The 24,515-nt window shown below is 50.1% G+C and overlaps 1 protein-coding gene across 1 annotated transcript; it reads right to left on the reverse strand.

Moving 5' to 3' along the window:
- Window positions 1-1,798: 1,798 nt before the first annotated feature.
- Window positions 1,799-3,935, reverse strand: LOC144769008 (uncharacterized). Its single transcript, XM_078653002.1, has 2 exons — window positions 3,804-3,935; window positions 1,799-2,790 (listed from the first exon to the last, which is right to left on the reverse strand). Exons 1-2 carry the CDS (start codon window positions 3,874-3,876, stop codon window positions 1,799-1,801), a joined length of 1,065 nt encoding a protein of 354 aa, XP_078509128.1. The 5' UTR covers window positions 3,877-3,935.
- Between the last annotated feature and the right edge of the window lie 20,580 nt (window positions 3,936-24,515).

Consider the following 24,515-nt stretch of genomic DNA (forward strand, 5'->3'; position numbering starts at 1 on the left):
CTTCCGACCCAGGAAGTACGATCCATGTCGAACACACACCGTACGGCTCTTTTGCTACGAGAGCTCTAAACTACCGTAAACCCACACTCCGTCAAACCCGGCACCCGGTACACGACAAGCAAGACATGAACGCCATCGTCCGTGTCATCCCTATCCTGTACGCCCACCACCTCGTATATAGAAACCGACGACGGCGCAGAAGGTGAGTACAACGAACACCAACATACCTGTACGTGTTGCCATACGAGCACATCTCCATTGCACGACTGTCATGTCTGGGTACGTTGCACCACACAATCCCGCACAACACCAGTGTCATACGGAGACGTACCGCACCTACGTCATCGACTTCGGGTACGGAACGTCACCGCACAACACCAGTGTAATACGGAGACGTCCCGCACCTACGTCATCGACCACGGGGTACGGAACGTCACCGCACATCACTAGTGTAATACGGAGAGGTACCGCACCTACGTCATCGACTTCGGGGTACGGTACGTCACCGGACTCCACCAGTGTTATACGTGCCGCATGTACGTCATCCAGCTCGGGGTACGGTACGTCACCGCACAACACCAGTGTAATACGGAGACGTCCCGCACCTACGTCATCGACCACGGGGTACGGAACGTCACCGCACATCACTAGTGTGATACGGAGAGGTACCGCACCTACGTCATCGACTTCGGGGTACGGTACGTCACCGGACTCCACCAGTGTTATACGTGCCGCATGTACGTCATCCAGCTCGGGGTACGGTACGTCACCGCACAACACCAGTGTCATACGGAGACGTACCGCACCTACGTCATCGACTTCGGGGTACGGTACGTCACCGGACTCCACCAGTGTTATACGTGCCGCATGTACGTCATCCAGCTCGGGGTACGGTACGTCACCGCACAACACCAGTGTCATACGGAGACGTACCGCACCTACGTCATCGACTTCGGGGTACGGTACGTCACCGGACTCCACCAGTGTCATACGTGCCGCATGTACGTCATCCAGCTCGGGGTACGGTACGTCACCGCACAACACCAGTGTCATACGGAGACGTACCGCACCTACGTCATCGACTTCGGGGTACGGTACGTCACCGCACTCCACCAGTGTTATACGTGCCGCATGTACGTCATCCAGCTCGGGGTACGTCATCCAGCTCACCGCACAACACCAGTGCAATAGACGTGTGGGACATACGTCTGCTAAGTAATTGTATGTGTAAGTATGAGAGTGTGTGTCTGAGACACCCCCCCCTGGCCACCTGTGCCCAGCATCAGAGTGCCCAGCATCAGAGTGCCCACCACTGCCCAGCATCAGAGTGCCCAGCATCAGAGTGCCCAGCATCAGAGTGCCCACCACTGCCCAGCATCAGAGTGCCCACCACTGCCCAGCATCAGAGTGCCCACCACTGCCCAGCATCAGAGTGCCCAGCATCAGAGTGCCCACCACTGCCCAGCATCAGAGTGCCCAGCATCAGAGTGCCCACCACTGCCCAGCTCGTACATCATAAACATACCATTGTCAACCTCATTACCCTCAGGAGATAGACACATTTTAGTAGACCTAAATGTGAACATCACACCAGCTCCCAGGCACCCAGCAGTCACAGACATCATCACACAAACTACAAATCTGAAAAGAAAAAATCAGCTTTATTCAGCGGAATCACAAAAGAAAAGCAAATGAGAGTCCTCGCTCATTAAAGGGCAATGGCCAGTCCAATAGAGTCTCAGCAATAGCTTGTGCCTCCATGGGTGTCATCTCACCCAAACATGCCTGCACATGGCGTTTAATCAGCTGTGCTGACTATGGGGGCACCATCTGTGGAATCCTCCGGCACCGCATGGACAGGAGAGGGAAGGACAGGTGGAGTGGGTGCAGGTGTAGTGGATTCATCCACACTGGTTGGGGCATCGCCGAAAGTAGATTCAAAAACCTGGCTGCACACCTCAGCCAGGGCGGAAAAACTACCACCAGAACCCGGGGACACATTGGGGGTGGAGGTACAGGGCTGTGAGTCAGTCCTACTGGGTGTGTGGATGTGTGTGTGAGGTGTCTCCCCTCTCCCTGTGGGTGTGCCTACTTGCCCTTGAGACTGTGTGCGTGGAGCTTTGAGCTTCTTATGCTGTGTGTGTGCGCTGGGTGTGTCTGACCTGTGGCGTGTGCGTGTATGCTGTGTAGGTATGTGAGAGGCAGAGGTGGATGGCTCGGAAGGATGGGGGGGGGACAGATGCTGCTGGGTGTACATAGCTGCCGTCAGCGTTGATTCAATGGCAGCCACACTCCGACGCAGATCAGACATGGCTGATGACATGCCCTCCATGAACGACACCACCTGTGTAATCAGTTGTGTATGTCCATGGAGGACAGACAGCATGGATGCCTGACCTACTGCAATCTGCCGGAGTAGGTCCACTGTCTCAGCACTGAGGGCAGCAGGGGACACAGGGGCAGGGGCTGCGGTGCCGGGAACAAAGGAGACACGGGGGCTAGCACGGACCCTAGGCACACCAAGGAGTGGGAGGTTGGAGATGGGACTGGAGGAGGGGAGGGCAGCCAAAGATGTATGAGTGACCATTGCTGCATATTCCCCCCCCTCCTGAGAGTCTGTCTCGGATTCGTCGGCATGGTACGATGTGTCAGTCACATGTCGTGCGGCCTGTAGACTCTCCTCCCACTCTGTGCCACTGCCTCCCTCTGACACCTCCCAGCAGGTGGCACTGTCGGTGTGTCCCTCCGCCTGGTCCGCGCCTCTGTCTCCTCCAGATTCAGATGATGATGCTGTGAGCAAGGAGAAGAATTAAAACATATCAGTCACCTGTACACATCAGACATATCAGCTGCAAATCATATGGCCTCTTTCGTCAACATGGCATGCATCATGAGTCACATGACACATAACTCTTCATAATGACAATTCTACTTGTGGAGAAATGTCAGAGACACACAGCTCAATGTAAGGTAGGAGACAAGGTATAGGCAAGGAAAATACTTGTATGAGAGACACAATCATGATCCACTGCCTGACAACAGGATAGCTGATGATGCATAACAGTTCATTACCCAACCCTGCCACCCAAATCAAGACCTGGTCATGTTTGATTAGCTTTGACTCTGTGCCACATTAGAAAAGTCCTGGGCAAACTGCCATGTGATGCCGTCCTGGGACCTGAAACAAGTCTTCCATCACCTCACACTGCCATCACCGCTTTGTACATCCAAAGTCACATTGTGTGGCAAACCATCAATACCATGTACAAAGAACATGCCACAGATGGAGAGAATATGCACACACGCACTGCCCAGTGTGAGTATGCAGAAGTCCAAAATATAGCACATGTACATTGTGCACCTGCAGCTAACACAAGATAATTAGAAAGTGTACCATGGACAAAGGCCACTGAGGCTGACTTGTGCACAAAACACTTGTTGAGACTCAAGAACAGTGCCACAATATGAAGAAGGGCAGACATAGTGCACATGTGGTGCTACATTTAAGGTACGAACAGGTGTGACATACCCCCCTACAACATGAAGATGTGCAAAGGAAGATGCAACTTGAGACACTGCACCATAGGAGTACATGTCAAAAACAAGCATTAGCCAAAGCAAACCTCTACTGTGGAGTAGGGCAAGGCATGTAAAGAAGCAGCTGCTGACAGAGGGACAATCGAATTCCAATGCATGAACTGCCTGTCTGACTACACCACTCAAACTATGGGAGTGTGACCATGCCGTAGAGCTCTTCAGGTACCATTTCTCACACACATGACTACAAACAGACATGTACCTACCCCCTTCGTGCTGCTGTCCCTCCTGCAACTGCCTATGGAGGTCTGGGAACACCACTTCCAGGACCCGGAGCATGTTGGGGGTGAGTTGCCGGCTGCCGCCATGCCGGCGTGGAGCTTCCAGCTTCAGCTGGACTCGGGCGATGCGGCGGCTCCAGCACCGGATGTCCTGCCACCTCTTCTTTATGTTTCGAAGCCTCCTGCGAGGCCCCCCCTCTCTCCGGACAGCCCTGGCGATGTCCACCCAGATTTCACCCTTCTCATAGGCAGATACCTGTCACAAATGTAAAGTTACAGAACATCAGTATACCTGGTGCATGTTCCCAAGACACCCATATGTCCACAAAATACATGATGACAATAGGGCAACGTATGGCACACACATTAGCATCATTGTCCAGGAGTATGTGGCCTGTGTGCTAACAAAACTGCTTAGCATTACATTGTAAATCTACAGATTACATGAGGGCTGTAAAACACTCTTTGAGCATGACACTCACTGAACAAGACATGCTATATCTGGGTGCAATGCAGCACGTGACATGCTGTCACACACCACACTACAACAAATAACTCTCTTCTAACAACACTGTGCACCCTGGCACTCACTCACAACAACATTGCATCTATCCAGTATTACTACACAGTGGCTATGATGTCACACACACAACAGGTGCACACTCCAAGGTATTGCACACATCACTCACCTGATCCCCTGGTCTCCCATACAGCTTGCTGAAGTTGGGCAGGAGGGCATCCAGAAGGGCCTTGTTCTCACCATCAGTGAATGCAGGTGCCCTCTCCATGTTCAGCTAATCAGGGCCAGAGGATTCAGAGACAGCAGCTGTGGTTAGCACACCAATGTTGTGCAGGCAAGTGCCCTCCCACAGCCACATGCTGCCTTATATCTGTGCTGCAGAGGGTCTGTGAGTCCAAGGAGTAGTGTGTGATAGGCCACCATAATTTGCATCCTATGTTCCATCCAATCACATCACACCTAAGCCCATTACACACATATGCATGGTTTGAAAATAGAGCCAGAGCTGAACAACAACTTTCGCAACATTGTATACTTTTTCCTAACTGAATCTTCCAGGACACCTGTAGGAGTGTAAAAAACTCCGTATCCATGACAACCTGGTTGCATTTGGAACAGTACACTGTTTCCTTAGTTGTTCCCTATGAAATTTTAAAAATCCACACACAAGTACGGTGACATTGCCATTGCTACACATTGAATGGTGTAACGATGCGTACACAGGCCCGTACCATTGGGGTACGCTCAGCTCGCGTAGAGCCTAAAGGCGATAGGGAAACGATGCGTACACAGGCCCGTACCATTGGGGTACGCTCAGCTCGCGTAGAGCCTAAAGGCATAGGGAAACGATGCGTACACAGGCCCGTACCATTGGGGTACGCTCAGCTCGCGTAGAGCCTAAAGGCGATAGGGAAACGATGCGTACACAGGCCCGTACCATTGGGGTACGCTCAGCTCGCGTAGAGCCTAAAGGCATAGGGAAACGATGCGTACACAGGCCCGTACCATTGGGGTACGCTCAGCTCGCGTAGAGCCTAAAGGCGATAGGGAAACGATGCGTACACAGGCCCCTACCATTGGGGTACGCTCAGCTCGCGTAGAGCCTAAAGGCGATAGGGAAACGATGCGTACACAGGCTTACGCTCAGCTCGCGTAGAGCCTAAAGGCATAGGGAAACGATGCGTACACAGGCCCGTACCATTGGGGTACGCTCAGCTCGCGTAGAGCCTAAAGGCGATAGGGAAACGATGCGTACACAGGCCCGTACCATTGGGGTACGCTCAGCTCGCGTAGAGCCTAAAGGCGATAGGGAAACGATGCGTACACAGGCCCGTACCATTGGGGTACGCTCAGCTCGCGTAGAGCCTAAAGGCGATAGGGAAACGATGCGTACACAGGCCCCTACCATTGGGGTACGCTCAGCTCGCGTAGAGCCTAAAGGCGATAGGGAAACGATGCGTACACAGGCCCGTACCATTGGGGTACGCTCAGCTCGCGTAGAGCCTAAAGGCGATAGGGAAACGATGCGTACACAGGCCCGTACCATTGGGGTACGCTCAGCTCGCGTAGAGCCTAAAGGCGATAGGGAAACGATGCGTACACAGGCCCCTACCATTGGGGTACGCTCAGCTCGCGTAGAGCCTAAAGGCGATAGGGAAACGATGCGTACACAGGCCCCTACCATTGGGGTACGCTCAGCTCGCGTAGAGCCTAAAGGCGATAGGGAAACGATGCGTACACAGGCCCGTACCATTGGGGTACGCTCAGCTCGCGTAGAGCCTAAAGGCGATAGGGAAACGATGCGTACACAGGCCCGTACCATTGGGGTACATTGAGTCAGACATGGTCAAGTGAACGATTGTGTAGGCTGCGTCCCTGTCCACCTTCATGTCACCATTGGCAGAGTCACACTAGGAAATCACACAGCAGGGATGTAGTCTACACTCATGTCAACCATGTGGATGCATACATCAGCATGGCACACATACATCAGTATGTGCCAGGTTTGGCAGACATTGAAGAAGCACAGGGATTGTGACCGTGTGCCTCAGTTGATGTGTAAATAGCTTGCACAACATGTCATCATTCATGATGCACATGTGCATCACATGCATTCAACAATTTCAACACGATTGACGTCTGCAACATGTAGCGTGGCACATGAACACTCGAATGGGCCACAATTCAGTACAGGGAACTGCCACATGATGACAGGAACATGCCCACTGTCACAGAGGTGTCATAGCCGCACAGCATGACCCTGTGTGACCACGTCATGTGTGTGCCTTGTGCTACATTGTGCATGCTGTTAGCATATGCCATGAAGAGGTCAGTAAAGTATTACTCACCTCAGAATATCCACACATGTCATCCTGGACATGGCAATTTCCGTAATACCGTACACTTGTGTGTTGGTGTGTAATTCCTCTGGCTCTGCAAGTATCCTTGGCGTTGTGTCTGCCCTGATGACGTTATCTGAGTAGTCATATGTCACCTCTGCGTCCACACTTCAGGTCCTCTGTTTGTTTCTCAACACCAACGCAGCTCCGGTCTAAGTTAAAGCTTACACATTTTGTACCCTAAATCATTGTACTAACACTTCAGAACATTTACCTTTTATTGTCATACTCAAGACCGTGCCAATAGGGATGTCACTTACAAAGCCTGTGAGGAATGAAAAGGCCTCATGTTGGTGAGTGACCCTCACCGTCTGTGTCTCCACGGTTTTCACGTCAGGCACAACAACAAGAGCTGCTCCAATTGCGGGGAGCTGACATATGAATCCAGGTGTGATATGTCCCACAAGCCACTTAGACTCCAGCAGTTGGCACAGCAGCACAATAGCTCATGGTTGGGATGTAGGACCAGTGCATGTGTGTGGGTGTGGAGACATGTGAGCCCCTCATTAGTACATCATTCCCCAGGCGACACTCGTCAGGTAAACAACAAAAGTCAGAGATGTGTAATTGCATTGACAAATAACCATGATGCAAGTGCAATGCTGCATGGGATTAGGGTGACGGCGACCACACGGCTCCATCAGAACAGCAGCCATCGTAGCCAGCACCACGACCTACGGTCCCAGCCCTGCATGTGACACAGGAGGAGTAACTGCACTTCCTCATGTCCATGATGTCCTTCACCCCGGCCAGTGACTCTGCATCAGCTTCTGGCCCACCGTACCCGTCAGGGGGCAGTTGCGCCTCAGTTGATATGCCCCTGACGCCATCATTCGCTGAGTGACGGACGCAGGCGGTGCATACGTCCCAGAACCGCTGTGACAGACATGATCGGAATGTTCATCCAGGTCCCCGCTGGTGCAACTCACAACCTCACTGCCAGATCTCCCCCAGGTGTCAGCCGTGGCGCCATTCTGGGGTGGTGCTGGCCCCGATAACACACACTGTACGGCTCCGCCGTGGTAACTGTGTGGCAGAACACCGCTCTTAATGCTGCATGGGAATGTAAACATCAATGAGCTGGCCACACCTCATTACAATTGGCGCTAATGAGTATTGGGAGGGTCAAGAAGACCCACTGGCACGTGAGTGTCAGTCCCAACACCACAGGACAGGTGGACTGGGGGATGCGAGTGTTGTGGACACCTAGCCAGACACAGGTGATGTCTCAACTCAAAAGATGTATTTGGATGATTTGGCAACGTTCAGTGTAGTGTTTATGTGGGCGGTTGTAACCATGGCCCTTCATCTCCCTGTTGTTGCGGTGAGGACCAACTTGTCACTCAGGTCCTTCAACTACACTAACGCTACGCTGAGCCTCTGCAGGCTCATCTTGATGAGAGTACTGTATGTTTTTTTGCAAGCTTGTACAGCCACGCAGCATGTTTGTCTGTACATAGGCACGTTGTCAGACCCCCACTGCCCTACCCGGACTGACCATGTTCCCTGTCCTACCACCCCATCCCAGGAAGCATCTGCATGCAGCCCTCAAAACCACAGAACACATTCACGTTACCTACGCTGTAGAGGGTATCCAAGAGGTACAGGCACTACGCAAAGATGTCATCATCCTCCCTGACTCTGGGAGTGATGTTTAGCTACTTGACATGCATCTTTGCCTGCTACCCACACTCTCTGTGGGATATGTTTGTGTAACAGCTGCCAGTGTATGCGTTGTAGGTACAGCCAAAACGTGGCCACGCCCTTGTCGGATGCCAATCAACAACACTACTTTTGTTCCGGTGTGGCCTGGATAGCCACCACTCACTGGTCAGATCAATGACACCCAGGGAGGCTAATTAGTCCTAAGCTATGTATGTATAGAAATGTGACACTTTGCTACTGCCTACTGTTCCTTACAGATATTGGTTCACAAAAGGTAAGTAACTAGTCCTTGAAAGTACTGTGCATCTGCTGTAGGAGCATATATGTTGTGTCCTTGCTGTGATGGCAGGGTGACTAATGTACACACACCATGCCACGTGTGTAAATGACCCGTTCACATGTGTGATGGCATTACAGACCGTCAGTGACAAATGTAATTATCATGATGTATGATGATGGTCATGTAATTCTCACTGAAAGTACACACCGCGACATGACTAAGGCTGAACAGTGCAAATGATTGCACATGTGGTGTGTGTGTGTATTGCAGTCTGCCCTCTGGGTGTGCAACCTCCTACTGACATTGACATGACGTGTCTCACTGACATGATACATTGTCATGGTCACTTAGACCTGTACATCTGAAGGCTTGTATGCATGTCACATCCATTCCACACACTACAGGTATTTACCTTCGCCACGGAGGAGTGTGTGGGAGCTGGCATCTGTGTGTATCCCACACCACACTCCAAATTGTCTACATCATTTGAAGAGGTGTTGCTTGTGCCATGTACATTGTTATAGTCTTAGTCAGACAGTTGTAGACATTTCCTTAAAATTGTGTCTTGCAGGGCACCCCCTCTGGAAAGGCCGTTGCCTGACTTGGAAGCCATGAGGGAGCGCAACTGCATCCGTCGATATCGCTTCGGCCGACAGTTGATCAAGGACCTGACGGGCAGGCTTGAGGCTCACCTACAACCACGCCACAGGTATCCAAGTGCACTGACACCCAAGGTGAAGGTGATGGCAGCCCTCCATTTCTTTGCCACAGGTACCTTCCAATTTACCATAGCTGATGTGGGAGGGATGTCTCAGACCATGTTTAGCCGGGTATTGAGTGATGTTTTGGGAGCAATGTTGCTCCACCTTGATGATTTCATTACATTCCCTACTCCAGAAGAGTTGACAGATGTCAAGGGGCAATTCTATGGCCTGGGCCGTATGCCACATGTAATTGGTGCAATTGATGATACACATGTTACTCTTGTCCCACCACAGGCTCAGGAGCAAGCGTATCGCAACAGGAAACACTACCACTCGATAAATGCCCTGGTGGTGTGTCTTGCCAACATGATTATCTCACATGTTTGTGCACGTTATCCAGGATCGTGCCACGATGCTTTCATCATGAGGCGTAGCAGGGTACCACAGATGATGCTGCAGCTGCACAACCACCGGGCATGTCTAGTTGGTGAGTATACACTGTGAGCTCTGTATGTCAGAATGTCACAACTTCATGATCTGCATCATATGATTGACTCTTGTACATGTTGTCAAATTGCAGGAGACGCTGGATATCCAAACATGCCATGGCTAATGACTCCGCTACGCAACCCCAGGACAGCTGCAGACCAGCGTTACAACAATGCACATGTGAAGACCAGGCAGGTGATCGAACGGACCTTTGGACTCCTGAAGAGCCGCTTCAGGTGCCTGGACAAGACAGGCGGAGCCCTCCAATACAGCCCACGCAAGGTGTGTGACATCTTCACCGTGTGCTGCATGCTACACAACATGGCAGTGGAGAAGGCTGTGCCACTCTACCTGGATCCTGATGAGCTGGAACATCCGCCCGTTGAGGATGAAGGCCTTGGCCAGGATGCCAGTGATGAGGAGGGTGAAGATGATATCCGCGGTCACCTCATCCGCAACTTCTTTTCATGATGGTGAGTCCTTTCATCTTTTCAGTAAAAGATGGACTATAGAGTAGCATGGGTAGCATGCTATGTATGCAACAGACTGTAAGCAAGATCAATTGGATGTGTGTTGTGCTGTGTCACATGTTCAGTTGGAATGCTACACACATACGTGCTATGAGTGCACTCGGAATGTACAGGTGTCATACTACATCTGGCTATTCAACAGACATTGTCAAAATGACATTATACTGACCGTGACCCCTTGTGTGCCACTCTCATCCACAGCTCGCCCTGCCTGTTGTCCGTTGGGGTACATCGTGGTCATCCTGCTACTGCTCATTATGATTGCACCGTCAGCCACATCAACGGAGCATGCTTGAACATGTGGAGGAGTCAATTTGGGTAAGGACTCATATGAGGCTGTTTAGCATTGGTATGTGTAGAAATGTGTGGTACATGTTCATGTGCATGTGGTGTCATCTTGCATACATGCTACTCCATTATGTACCTCATGACATGTATGGCCACTCCCATGACAGGATAGTCACCCCTTCTGTCATCTGTTGTACTTTGATACTCTGGTGAATGCATCAATGTGTGGAGACATTGCCACAGCAACATTGCACATACCATGGCATGACATTGTGTCAGAGGTCACAACCACGGACTCTGTGGGGGATTGCAGCCTCACTGTGTGCATTAGAATGTGACTGGATCCTCACCTCCAGCTTGTGGGCCAGTCCAGTGTGAGTACCATGAAACCATGTGGTGTTGGTGTTGCCCAGTGTATGTTCCACATCTTAAGACAACTGTCCCGTGAATCAGTTAACATGGATGCATTGCCCCTTGCAGCAGTATATCATGTCACTGTCATGTCGTTACCTCAGTGCAGGTTGAGAATACTGCAACGCCAGCCTTCACAGTGAGTAGCCGTGATGTTTAGATGCACATGATGCCATGTATGTTTAGCATGACAAAGTAAAAAGTGTGAAAGATGCATATGTGAATTTCTGTGTAGCACCAGTGGAGTGCGGTCATTCACATGAATCTCTGGTCGCCGGCACCATGACTGTGCTATGGTAGGGTCTGATTATGTAGCTTGGATGGACATCACTTGCACTTAATATTTGTTGTACATGCATATCATGTTTAGCATTGTGATGCATACTTGCCACACCAAAAGACTGGCTACAGAGTGCCTTCATTGCATGTCGATCATTAACTTCCTCGTCATATGTGATACTAACAGCTGGAGTGGATTTGCTCAAGTTAGCTTACAGGGCCCTTATGGCTTACCAATATCACATACAGACTTTAGAGTTAGCGGTAGTTTGATTTCCATATGTTTCCATTTGTTACTGATGTCTACCTCATCTGTGCCTGGGAATGTGTTTATACTACATAGATCTTTTTGCATGGGTGCTCACTTGTGAGCGTTACACATGACTCTAATGGATGACAGACTGTCCCAGTTTTTATGTGTCTGTGTCACAGCATCGAATCTGATGTGATGGCATGATTAATCATCATTATTTGTCACCAGACAGTACACTTCACAGGTGTGACTGGTAGAGTGTAGCTAATGAGGTTTTTGAAGTGTCTGTGACATGAGAATGTTGTCCTAATGCTTAATTGCCTCTGTTTCAGGTCTCCCTCCCAGCAGTTCCCATCCTCTCCTTCCCTCGCCTGATCACCCTTTTGTGTCTGTTGTTTGTACTCAGACCAATGGGCTATTTGGAGGTGGAACCCTTAGAGCATCACACCAGTCTGATGAAGAAAGGTACGGCCAGTCGTTGACAGCCTTGTAGGTATTCGTAAAGCGGCATTACAGGTGACATCATGATTAGTGTAAATTGGACTTATTGACAATGCACATGTATGATTGTGATAGCTCCATGGGCTCACAATGTAGATTATCATGTTGTGCATGACGTCTGACTCCTACAGAATCTAGTGCCTGCTTGTGTCTCTACACACATGTCCGTCTAATGTGCACATATACTATTTTCAAATTAGTTACCTCATGCTTGTTAGGTGTGTAACTGTGTATTGTCCACACACATGGGGTGGGTGAAGGCTATAATACTATGTTGTGTGTGAGGTAGATGTCTTTGTTGGTGCAGTTTGGATTTGAACACACTAGCTCTTGTATACACCTGCAGACGCTGTGTGTCTTGTGCCCCACTTGACCGTAAGGGCCCTGATCCACTGACTGTGATGTGTGGTGTTTACTGTGCCATTTAGTAGTCAGTGATCCTGAGTGAGGCAGACACTCCTGCCTTCACATCCACATGTCACTTTGCGCATTGCGGCTGCCCTTGTGTTATGTGTTTGTTTAGCAATTAGTCACACCCCTCCTGCCGTCATTTATTCACTCATTGCTGCAGCTGCATACACAGCCAACATGCAGCGCACACTATCCAGGAACACAGACACCTACAGGATGACCCTCCTTCCATCCATTAATAGAGCATGCTCCGGCCACCCTACACACAGACAACACCAGACATTCACCCTCGTGCTATGAAAATGCTGTGTACTCAGTCATAGCTGCTGCTATGCGTGTGTGTGCAACACATACTGGCACAACTATGCAGATTCACATGACATTGGGTCTACGTACCACCAGGTCATGTGGCGTGTCCAACACACACACACCTTACATAGGCACACTATTGTAGAGTGTTAGCTTGTCAACACCACTAGATCCGAAAACTGTTAGCTTACAGTCACGTGCCAGAACACAACATGCTCACACCACTTCAACATTGCTGTCACAGTCAGTCAAGTTGGCACATGGGACACACACCATGACCCTGTCTCTTGGGTGTGGTGTGATTTGGCGGTTCCGGGGTTGGTATTTGTCTGGTGTGTGTTGTTTTTCTGTATGCGTTGTTCCCATTACAGTAGTATAGTACTTGTAGCTCCATAGGGGTAGGTCACCTAATCAGGTGTGCCTGTGTAGAGTGCTCCAGCCCATTGCCCACAGTCTGTCCTGCCACCGTCATCCTGTGCGGCATTAATCACATACACAGTAATGCATCATGCTGATGGTAGCTCACATACCTGAGGACACAGTTGTAGGTACTCCCTACATGGACTACTACTTTTGTGACACTGACATGTACTCCTCAAAGTGACTCTCCTGGGCCTGCCTGTGCTAGCTGTTTGGGATTCATTCCCCCCTCCAGCATTGACTGTCCCACACAGGTGTGTCTTACCATCCATGTATGTAGTTTGTGGAAATTTCTGACCAATGTGTGTCCTCACTCAGATTCTGATCCAAGTGTGTGGATGACTGCTGTTTGTTGTATACCTTGCATTTATGACATTTGCTGACACATATACATGTATGCTGTTTCAAAGATTACTCACCAAATGCGTATGATGTTTAAATTATTTATTGGGTGCTCTAGTGCATGAAACGTGAATAGGTGCTGTACAGAAAGGGGGGGGAATCCAAAATTCACTGCTGGAGATGAGATGGCTTACTGTTTCAGTCAACAGAGTCCAGCCCACAGTGCCTGACATCATTGGGCAGACTGTGACCAGCAAGTCCTTGTGGGAGAGTCTCGTAGGGGATGCTGTTGCACCCAGGGGCTATATGCCAGGTCCAGTGTCCTGGGAGAAGTCCATGGGCCACAGGCCCTCAACGCCTTCGGCGTGGACGACCCGCCTTCCTTGGGGGACCCTCATGTGCAGGCATGGACGGTGCATGGGACGCTACGTCAGAGGGTTCAACCTCCTCCCTCTCCTCCCTCCCTGTGGCTGGTGTTGCACTTTGCCGTGATGTTGCTGGCCTTGTGACACAGGGAGGGGGCTGCATGTTGGCAGCCATCTGACGTAGCACATGGACAATGTCCCTATGCACCATCAAGAGCTGAGCCTGGTGTGCCTCCACCCGTCCATAATGCAGGTCTTGCCTGGCTATTTGCTCTGCCTGCTGTTCTTTGAGCTGGTTGAGGGTCTCCGCAAGCTGGTTTACCTCACTGGTGTCCCGCCGGTATGCCTCAAGGATGTTATCGAGTTCAGCCATACCGGTCCCTGCAGCTGACTGGCCAGATTCTCGCCTCCGCCTTGCGCCACTCCCACCACCCTGACCCACATGAGCACGGCCTGCGCTTGTGGGCACATCCGATCGACGGGCCCCCCGAGTGCTGGGAGGGTGGAGGTTGTCACCAACCTCAGGGGCGCCCGACAAAGGGTGTCCCTCATTTTCAGACTGGCTCTCTTGTGAATCATGGGCAGGGCTCTGACCTGTCTGCTGGGATGTGGTGGGAATAGGTCCGGTGGTTGGCAGAGATGTAGCTGGTATAGTTGCTGCAGGGGTTTGGGATCCAGAGGAGCCAGGTTGGTTGGGGTCATCCACAGTGCGTTGAGGGACGGCGCTGGCGGTGGGGTCTGGGTCCTGCTGAGCCTGGGACTGGGATCCTTGGCCCCCCTGGCTGGGGGGGCGATCCGCACGTTGCCCTGTGTGTGGGAGAGAGAGAGACACTGTTAGGGCTATATCAAGTGACATGTGGTTTTGTTATCCATTATCAGCATCACTGTTCCACAAGCTATACATAGTTGACATTGTACAGTTGTGTATTTAGTGGTAGAAAAACACAATAGTACGATGGGGTATATACATTCTTCCAATCTCTTGACAATGACTGACACAGCCATTGCTGTGTCTTGTGTTGCCGGCACCACACGTGTAAAGAATTTGTAAGTTTCACGCAACATCCTGGATGTGGTGAAAAATCTTATGTGTGCAGCAAGCATGCACAGAGTTTAGATGCAGCATGTTGATGTAAGAGACAGAGCATCATTATTTAGCATGTCAGCTACTACTTTGGATGTCTTTTGCTGTTCCATACTGGCCAAACAATGGCAACACCGCTGGACCTGTACACCCACTTGGAGATCATGGCTTTAGAACTTGGCACTTCTCTGAGACGCATCACCTTGTCAATACCCATGTCCATGTTGGTGCTTATGTACATCCACAAAGGTAATGAGATGGGGCACTAGCTTTTTTAGAGGGCCACAATGGACTGGAGCTTCTGTTATGTGCATGTAAGAGTTGTATGCATATTCATATGAGTACGTGTTTTGTTGTGGTACATGGCAATTGGGACAGTGTTGCAATACAACGCCTGTCTCCCGGGGATGAGTTTATGTAAGGGGTGTGTACAACAGGCCATGCTATTACTTTGTTTGCAAATTGCAAGCGTCCATTGTTCATGTTTTGGCTGTCCCCTCATGTGGCATGCTGCCATTATGTTGGATTTGTGTTTATGCACAGCATGTGTGACCTTGTCCTGATGTTTGTGTTGGCAATGAGCACAGGAGGGACTTGTGCTGCCTACACCTGTGCCCATTGTGTACTATTGAGCTTTCTGAGATGTGTGTCCTGACACAGTACAGTGTTGACAGGAAATGGTGGCTGTCTTACAGGCACATGGCAGATGCTTGCTGGTACTTGTGAGACATCCCTTAACATTCAGCTCTATGGAGTTTGTGAGGCCTGTGCAGTGCTTGTGTGCAACTGTGTGTGTGCCTCAGGGATGTGCGTTGAGGTGACCGAGGGACAAACACTGACTGATGGAGACAGAGGGAGAGGGCAACAGAGGGAGAGGGCCACAGAGGGAGACAGAGGGAGAGGGCGACAGAGGGAGAGGGCCACAGAGGGAGAGGGCCACAGAGGGAGACAGAGGGCGACAGAGGGAGAGGGAGGGAGAGGGCCACAGAGGGAGACAGAGGGAGACAGAGGGCGACAGAGGGAGAGGGAGGGAGAGGGCCACAGAGGGAGACAGAGGGAGACAGAGGGAGAGGGAGACAGAGGGAGAGGGCGACAGAGGGAGACAGAGGGAGAGGGCGACAGAGGGAGACAGAGGGAGAGGGCGACAGAGGGAGACAGAGGGAGAGGGCGACAGAGGGAAAGGGCGACAGAGGGAGACAGAGGGAGAGGGCGACAGAGGGCGACAGAGGGAGAGGGCCACAGAGGGAGACAGAGGGAGAGGGCGACAGAGGGCGACAGAGGGAGAGGGCGACAGAGGGAGAGGGCCACAGAGGGAGAGGGCCACAGAGGGAGACAGAGGGAGAGGGCCACAGAGGGAGACAGAGGGAGAGGGCGACAGAGGGAGACAGAGGGAGAGGGCGACAGAGGGAAAGGGCGACAGAGGGAGACAGAGGGCGACAGAGGGAGAGGGAGACAGAGGGAGAGGGCGACAGAGGGAGACAGAGGGCGACAGAGGGAGAGGGAGACAGAGGGAGAGGGCGACAGAGGGCGACAGAGGGAGAGGGCGACAGAGGGAGAGGGCCACAGAGGGAGAGGGCCACAGAGGGAGACAGAGGGCGACAGAGGGAGAGGGAGGGAGAGGGCCACAGAGGGAGACAGAGGGAGACAGAGGGAGAGGGCGACAGAGGGCGACAGAGGGAGAGGGCGACAGAGGGAGAGGGCCACAGAGGGAGAGGGCCACAGAGGGAGACAGAGGGCGACAGAGGGAGAGGGAGGGAGAGGGCCACAGAGGGAGACAGAGGGAGACAGAGGGAGAGGGCGACAGAGGGCGACAGAGGGAGAGGGCGACAAAGGGAGAGGGCCACAGAGGGAGAGGGCCACAGAGGGAGACAGAGGGCGACAGAGGGAGAGGGAGGGAGAGGGCCACAGAGGGAGACAGAGGGAGACAGAGGGAGAGGGCGACAGAGGGCGACAGAGGGAGAGGGCGACAGAGGGAGACAGAGGGAGAGGGCCACAGAGGGAGAGGGCGACAGAGACAGAGGGCGAGACAGGGATGGAGACAGGTAGATTGTGCTTGCTCTCTTGCTACACTGCCTTACTTTGTCACAAAATGATGCATCTCTGAAAGGTGTGTCAGCAAAATGTTAATATTTAGCAGCTGTGGTCTAGTATCTTGTGTGATCTTTACCTATCCCTGTGCATTGGGCATTATGCTTGTGTGTGTCCCTGGGACATATGGCATGAGAGCAGCCTCTTACCCTACACATTGCACCCTATGTGCCTCCCCCTTGCAACTCCCACCATTTGGTTGTGTACTGCTTGGAGTCATGGCCACCCACCCCATGCTGCTGGGCACTGTTGTTAGTCTACCCATGTAAGTTGTGTTTTTTGTACACTCACCAGACTCAATGGCTCCTTCTATTCCATGTACTCCCACCGCTGGCAGTAGGACCATGACCTTCTCCTCCCAGGGCTGGTATACAGGAGGTCTGCGGGGACCACCGCCTCCAGTGTGGTGTGCATTGGCGTAATCCTGTGCCATCTTCTTCTTCACCATCCTCCGCAGATCGTACCACCTGGCCTGGCATTCTTCCCTGGTGCGCCTGATGGGTGCAACAGCATTGACCCGGTCTACAATCCTCTCCCACAGGCGTGTTCTTTCTGCCATGCTGGTCTGTCTGACCAATGCGCCAAACAGCTGTGGGTCGACTCTGATGACTTCATCAGTAAGTATCTCCATCTCCGGGTTGGTGAATTTTGGATTCTTGGGTGTGTTCATGGTGTGAGGTGTATGTGATTGAGGGTGTGATGGTGTGTATGGATGAGGGTGTGTGTTTGTGATAGTGAAGGAGGTGGTGTTGGTGTAGATGTGATAGGGTGTATGTGTGAAGGTATGTGGCTGGAATTGTTGGTGTGCTCTGTGTTTCCTCGCAGGCATGGGTATGTTGCAAAGGATGATGGGTTGTATGTGTGGTCCCTTTTATTGGTCAAATGGTGGGTGTGGCTTCATTTGAATTTTTGGTGTGGGTGTTATATGGGGTGGGTGTTGGTTTTGTCCTCTGTTTGGCTGCTTGGCTGTGACCAGGACATTGATTGTCAAAGGTGTGTACACAGGAGACATGTTCAGTGTGGTAGTGCGACTTGTTAGCAAGGTCCTTGTGGTCGTTTTGGTGTTGGCGTTATGTGTGCTTGCAGTACTTGTGCGTGCGAGTGAGTAGTACGGGCCGTTGGCGGGTGGGGGTGTTCGCGTAGGCTTGTTGGGGGGGTGTGCGTGTCGTACTTGTGCGTGCGAGTGAGTAGTACGGGCCGTTGGCGGGTGGGGGTGTTCGCGTAGGCTTGGCCGAGGGGTGTGCGTGTCGTACTTGTGCGTGCGAGTGAGTAGTACGGGCCCTTGGCGGGTGGGGGTGTTCGCGTAGGCTTGTTGGGGGGGGTGTGCGTGTCGTACTTGTGCGTGCGAGTGAGTAGTACGGGCCGTTGGCGGGTGGGGGTGTTCGCGTAGGCTTGGCCGAGGGGTGTGCGTGTAGTATGTATTGGTGGAGCTTGCAGTGAGGCGAATGTCCCATACGACTGAATGTTGAAGCGTGAATACTTAGGCCCGTACGTATCTCGCTCAGGCATGTCGTTCCGAATCGGAATAGTGAGTTTGTACGGACTGATTACGAATCGTACGGTGGTCTGCCCGAGGCTTATTCGTACGGGTATACGAATGTCAATCGTACGGATCTTAGAAAATCGTACGGAAATCAACGGTAACGGATCGGAATTCGCTGGTCGGACGGTAGTTTCCCAATCGTACGGAATCGGCTACGAATACGAATCGTAAGCCGGTTTTCTTTACCGGATCGGAATCGACCCCTAGAGATTCTGTTAAAAACATTGGATAAAACTTTGGACCATATTGCTGTGTTAGATTTAAAAAGGTCGGCTGGTGCGCTGTCAGGACCGGGGGCTTTATTGCTTGTCATTTTGCTGATGGCTTCAGCCACCTCACCCTCGTCCACCACCAAAGTGTATGGGTGACTAACCCCTGAAGTTAAATCGTCATCCCCTGTGGATACCTGTTCATAAACTGACTTAAATTGGGTGAGCCACTTGCCTTCCTGAATGCCACAGTCTAAAACATTATTGCTCGAGTCGGCAAAGTAGGGTTGATTGATCACTGCCCAGAATTTGGCGCTATTTTTTATTACGTCAATAGAGGTCAAATCTGCCCAGGCATCTTCCCTGATCTCCCGTTTCCTCTGTTCTACTGCAGCTTTATATGCTTTCCTTAGCAATGCCACCCGTTGTCTTACATTTCAAGGCCTCCTTTAAATTACGGTTGGCTGCTGAACAGTTATGATTGAACCAGCCAACTGACCCTAAATCCTTGCTTTTGCCAGGGTAAGTTAGGTCAGACATGATCTGGTGACAAAACTTTTGGTATGCCTCCGCTACCTCAATGTCCCCAGCTTCCTTATCCATGCATATCTGCAGCTCCTCCCCTCTACTATTGGAGAGGTTACCTTGTAAATCCTCGGGAACAATTTTACACCATTTAATTCGGCGAGCCTGGTCTGTTGCGTGAATGTCTTGTTTGTCAAACCTGTTCAGTTGTGTCTCAGATCTACTGAGAACACCTCTAGCACATAAAGTGACAGGGTTATGATCGCTAAAATGGGACCAGACCGGAGAATAGTCTACAATGTAACTACCTAGCGTTAAACATGTGAAGATAAAATCAATAGTTGACCCAGTGCCATTTCCTTTAAAAGTTGGTATGTCCACCTCATCCCCCATAGGTAACATTAAACCATTTTCAGCCAAAATGTATTCCAGTAAGATTCCCTGCTCAGTATGCTCAAAATGAGCTTCGCTCTGTTCAATAGGGGCAGAAGGATCATTGGGCAAACATTTATCTGGGCATCTATGGATATTGAAGTCCCCTTATAATATTATGTAGCATTCTTTTTCCGACAGCTCCTTATATCCTGTTAGAAAAGAATATAACGCTGTCAGGTTGCTAGTTGGGGTGGCTCTGTCAAAAGAATTATAAAAATTAATGATTAAAACGTCATATGCCCCTTTACGTGCAATTTTGACTACCAAACAATAGGGGGACCCTGAGGCAATCGCCGTGTGTATGCCTGAAATATTAGCTGCCACCAAAGTTACCAGTCCCCCCCTCGCTCTTCCTCTAGTGGTGGTGACTGCGGGAGAAAATAGGTTGTGTATCCATCCAAGGTGAGTGTGTTCTTTGTGTCCCACGTCTCTTGCAGGGCAATGATGTCTATGGTCCCTATAGATTCCCTCCATATGGGGTCATCGACTTTGTTCCTTAGCCCGGCGATGTTCCATGTTCCTACCTTTATATATCTATTATCTCTAGGTGCATACGTACCCTCCAGTTGAGTGTTTGGACTAGATACTAGGTCCCTACCTTTACCCAGCTCATGGACAGCGGGAACAAGTTCCCTGGTGTCCACACTTAAGACCCCGGTCTTCGGGGCCATTATTATGGGTGAGGCAGGATTGGTACTATTTCCTTTATCATATCCAAACACTTTACCCGCCTGTTGTCAATCCACCCAACCCAGATCGGACAGACAGTCATACTGATTTGTCGTTGGGATGTTACCAAAATTATCTAGTGGATGACAAACCTGGGCATAATTGCGAGGTTGACCAGAAAACATACCAATGGCCCTAAAACTGTCTGCATGATGTCTATTCTCATTGTTCTGTCTACCTCCTCTTCTCTGAACCAGATTCCACCCCTCCTCATCACCCCTACCCCAACTATAAGGATTCATTTCCCTGGGCACCTCTTGTCTCATAGCTCCTCTATGATGATTTGAGTCTTTGAGCCAACTCCATCTGTTATCCCATTGGTCATTGGGCATGTAAATATAGGACAGGGGCCTGGCCGTGACCAAAGTGTCATTGTTGCTACGAGGGTTCCCCCGACAAATATATTCCGCAATACGGGGATCCTCAAAGGTCACTACTATGCAATCCCCCTGTATTCTTTTCCTATTTTGTCCTACCCAGGGCGTTCTCTCAGCCATTAAGATATTGCCACAAAGGTTTGGGGGTAAAGGATAATTATTAGCCAACCAGTGGCAAACCTTATTTTTGAGCGCTTGGAAGTTTTCTGTGTTTGGGGAGACCAGTTCCGTTACCCCCGTCAAAATAATCACATAAGGACAAGAGTCGGGTGGTAGATGGATATTTTGCCATGTCGTGTTGTTTTGATGGGGGGCTGGGGCGGGTTTTAAGGTAGGGATAGCGGGGCCTTTTACGTTGGCTTGATCAGTGGGCTTGTTTAATGTGGGGGTTTGGGGGCTCTCTTTATTAATCACATGGTTGGGGGGATTTATTACCGATTTTGTGGGCATCTTGTTTTTTGTCACTATTGTACTCTTAGCCGCCGGCCTTGATTTACTGGCTTCAATAGTGGTATTGGAAATCCTATTGGGGAAGTTGCTATCATGAAACCTTATATCCTTGTGTATGTCATGAAGCACTTTTTCAATGCCATGGAGCCTAGCTTCTAGGGGTGCAAGTAGGGTTTTAACAATTTTGTTTGTCTACAGTCACTACCTGGGTGTCTGCCTGATGATATGCCTGGTTAATGTCCGAACTAATCCCTGTGAGGTTTTGAGCCTGATCCTGGGGATTAAGGGGTGATGGTACTCGTGAGCCTGACTGACTACAATGCACATTGTGAATATCAGCAAGGACCTGCACAGGATTGGGTACATGGGATGAAGTATCAGTGGTGCGGGCAGAACCAATGGGACCCAAAGACGATCTTTTGGCAAAAGCCAAGTCCTGGGAAACCCTTCGTTCCATAAGTACAATACCTTGGTCGATTAACGAGTTGGTGCGCACAATAAAATCGTCTAAGGTGCCTGTCAAGTTTTTACTACCCGCCGCTGCCATACTTCTAGTTTCGCGGCACCCCATGCTCCTCACCAGGGTAAGGAGAGGGAACAGCGAGAACCGTGAACACTAGACTCTCATAAAAGTTTCACTAGAATGGCAGCTAAACAACTCAAAATATCCCCAACTAACATTGAACCCAGTACGAGAAAGGAACACTTGCACAACAAATGATAATAAAGTTACCACAGTCTCAGAAGAGGAGCCAAGAGCCTTGGCCCAGTCCAGTCACCTCCGGCCACAGACGGTCCCGCCCTTGTCCCGGGCTTCTCCCGGGATGCTCCCACGCAGCGGAGGTAGGCACCGCTATTATAGGATAAGTATGACGCGCAGGGGGCAGGGCTAGCAGGGAGAGCAGGCCAGGTGATGTCAATTGGCCAGGCAGGGACTCCTGGGAGATGGAGTCCCTGCAGAAATGCTCGCAGCCCTGCTCAAATGCTCCAACACTCCTCAGGCAACACAGCTGCAGCACAAGTTCCCCGACGACTTCTCCAGCGAAGCGGGATCCGCGGAGCGGGTCCGGCGAGCAGTGGGGTAGAGAACAGAAATCCGCAAACAAGGGTCCGTGAAGCACAACCTCCAGCCAGCAAAGGGTCCCACAGATGAAAGGCAGGGAGTCACTTTAACACAGTCTGTGAGCAGGGGGCGGGGCTAGCAGGGAGAGCGAGCTAGGTGATGTCAATTGGCCAGGCAGGGACTCCTGGGAGATGGAGTCCCTGCAGAAACGCTTGCAGCCCTGCTCAAATGCCCCAACACTCCTCAGGCAACACAGCTGCAGCACAAGTTCCCCGACGACTTCTCCAGCGAAGCGGGACCCGCGGAGCGGGTCCGGCGAGCAGTGGGGTAGAGAACAGAAATCCGCAAACAAGGGTCCGTGAAGCACAACCTCCAGCCAGCAAAGGGTCCGGAGTGTTACTTCATATAACTTATGGGGTACACTAACCCTGGTGTCGGCAGTTTCAACTTGAATGCATTCATTCAAGTCCACTGTCTCCAGATGATTCTTCAGGATCTTGAAAGCTATGGTGACCTCTGCTGCTCTGTCTAGCATTGTCTGTCCCACTTCCCGTTCTTGAGTTGTGTCCTTAAGATCCTCGGCATGTCTGATCTTTAGACTTGCTACCTTCTTCTTGGTGAATTGAGTTTTCTTATTTTTTGGAACGTGCTGTTCGTCTTTGGACTTCATGCGTTCTTCTTTTTGTTCTGATCGTCCTCTTCTTTCGGATTTCTGCGAGGAAGTCTGAAAGGTACGAGAGGAACGTGTATCAATATCTTGATATCTATCCGGTTTTCTCAAATTATCCCTATTTCTAAGGCTATATCTCATTTCAGAGGGCTCCTGTTGAGGAGACCTTCCTCTGGACTGAGAACGCTTCTCTTTAGGAAGTGTCTGTTTGGTGTTTTCCCACTTCTTAGGAGTAGTGAGATTATTTTTAATAAAACCTTTTTCAGGATTTTCAGTTAGTTGGGGTTTTAATGGTTTCCCACCCAAACTATCTCTACCTAGTTTTTCATAGGATTTTTCAATAATTCTGGCAAGCTCATACGGTTGCTCAGTAATATCTGTTTCTTTTAGTTTTTGATGGATCGCCACGGATGCTGCTTCACCTTTAATGTTGGCTAATAGTATAGCCAAGACCTGTTTGAAATCTTTTAGTAACTTCATACCAAGATTTAAGGCAGGTTCTGGGCCGTATTCATTTTTAATCTGTCTTAGAACATCTGGTATTGCTACCATAGACGGAACACCATGTGTTTTTGTGTAGATTGAAGCAAAGACTGTACCCCAGGTGTCGCAGTCCTCTACGTGTGGTGCAATCCCCATTGGTAAACAGATTGTCAGAATCCTGTGTTTTTCATGAGGTGTACTATCAGGGAATACTGCCTCTATTTGAGTAATTTTTTGGGCTAACCAAAACAGAATTTGTTCCCGTTTTGCGGGCAATTTACCGATTACTGATTGTATAGTCTGTGGTGTAATATTGTTTGTGTTCCCCTGATGAGAGGGGTGCTGTGGAATACTTATACTAGGTTGGACTGTTAAAGTCTGCATGACATATTGAACCAATTGTCTATGTATTTTTATTAACTATTTTAGCTGAGCTAATAGTTCTGGACCTGTCATTCTTTCAATGTCAGGATGTGGTGTATAGCTGGCTAATACCGGGGTGAGCAACCTTTACAACGCAACTTTTACAACGCACTACCATTACAACAAAACTTTTACAACGCAAGTGGATTTACAACGCAAGATTTTACAATGCAAGTACCTTTACAACGCAAGTACCTTTACAACGCAATTAGTGTAATATGTAATATGTTTTATATTTCATTTTATAAAAATGTAATAACAAATATTTTTATTTTTATAAGTATATGTTTGAATTATTGAATTATTGAATTATTATTTTTAATGTTTTATAATAATTATAATTTTATATATTATTAATAATACTCAGATATTATATTTAAATTATTGTTACTAATACGCAAGTTCAATGAATTAATACTGTAGTATTATAATTTAAAAATGGTGTAAAAAAA

This window comes from Lissotriton helveticus, chromosome 7, assembly GCF_964261635.1.
Source record: "Lissotriton helveticus chromosome 7, aLisHel1.1, whole genome shotgun sequence".
Classification (NCBI taxonomy): Eukaryota; Metazoa; Chordata; class Amphibia; order Caudata; family Salamandridae; genus Lissotriton; species Lissotriton helveticus.

Coding starts and splice junctions, on each gene's coding strand:
- LOC144769008 (XM_078653002.1), bottom strand. CDS start 3,876: ATGCTCCGGGTCCTGGAAGTGGTGTTCCCAGACCTCCATAGGCAGTTG. Junction 2,791..3,803: donor GGGACAGCAGCACGAAGGGG/GTAGGTACATGT, acceptor CCTTGCTCACAG/CATCATCATCTGAATCTGGA.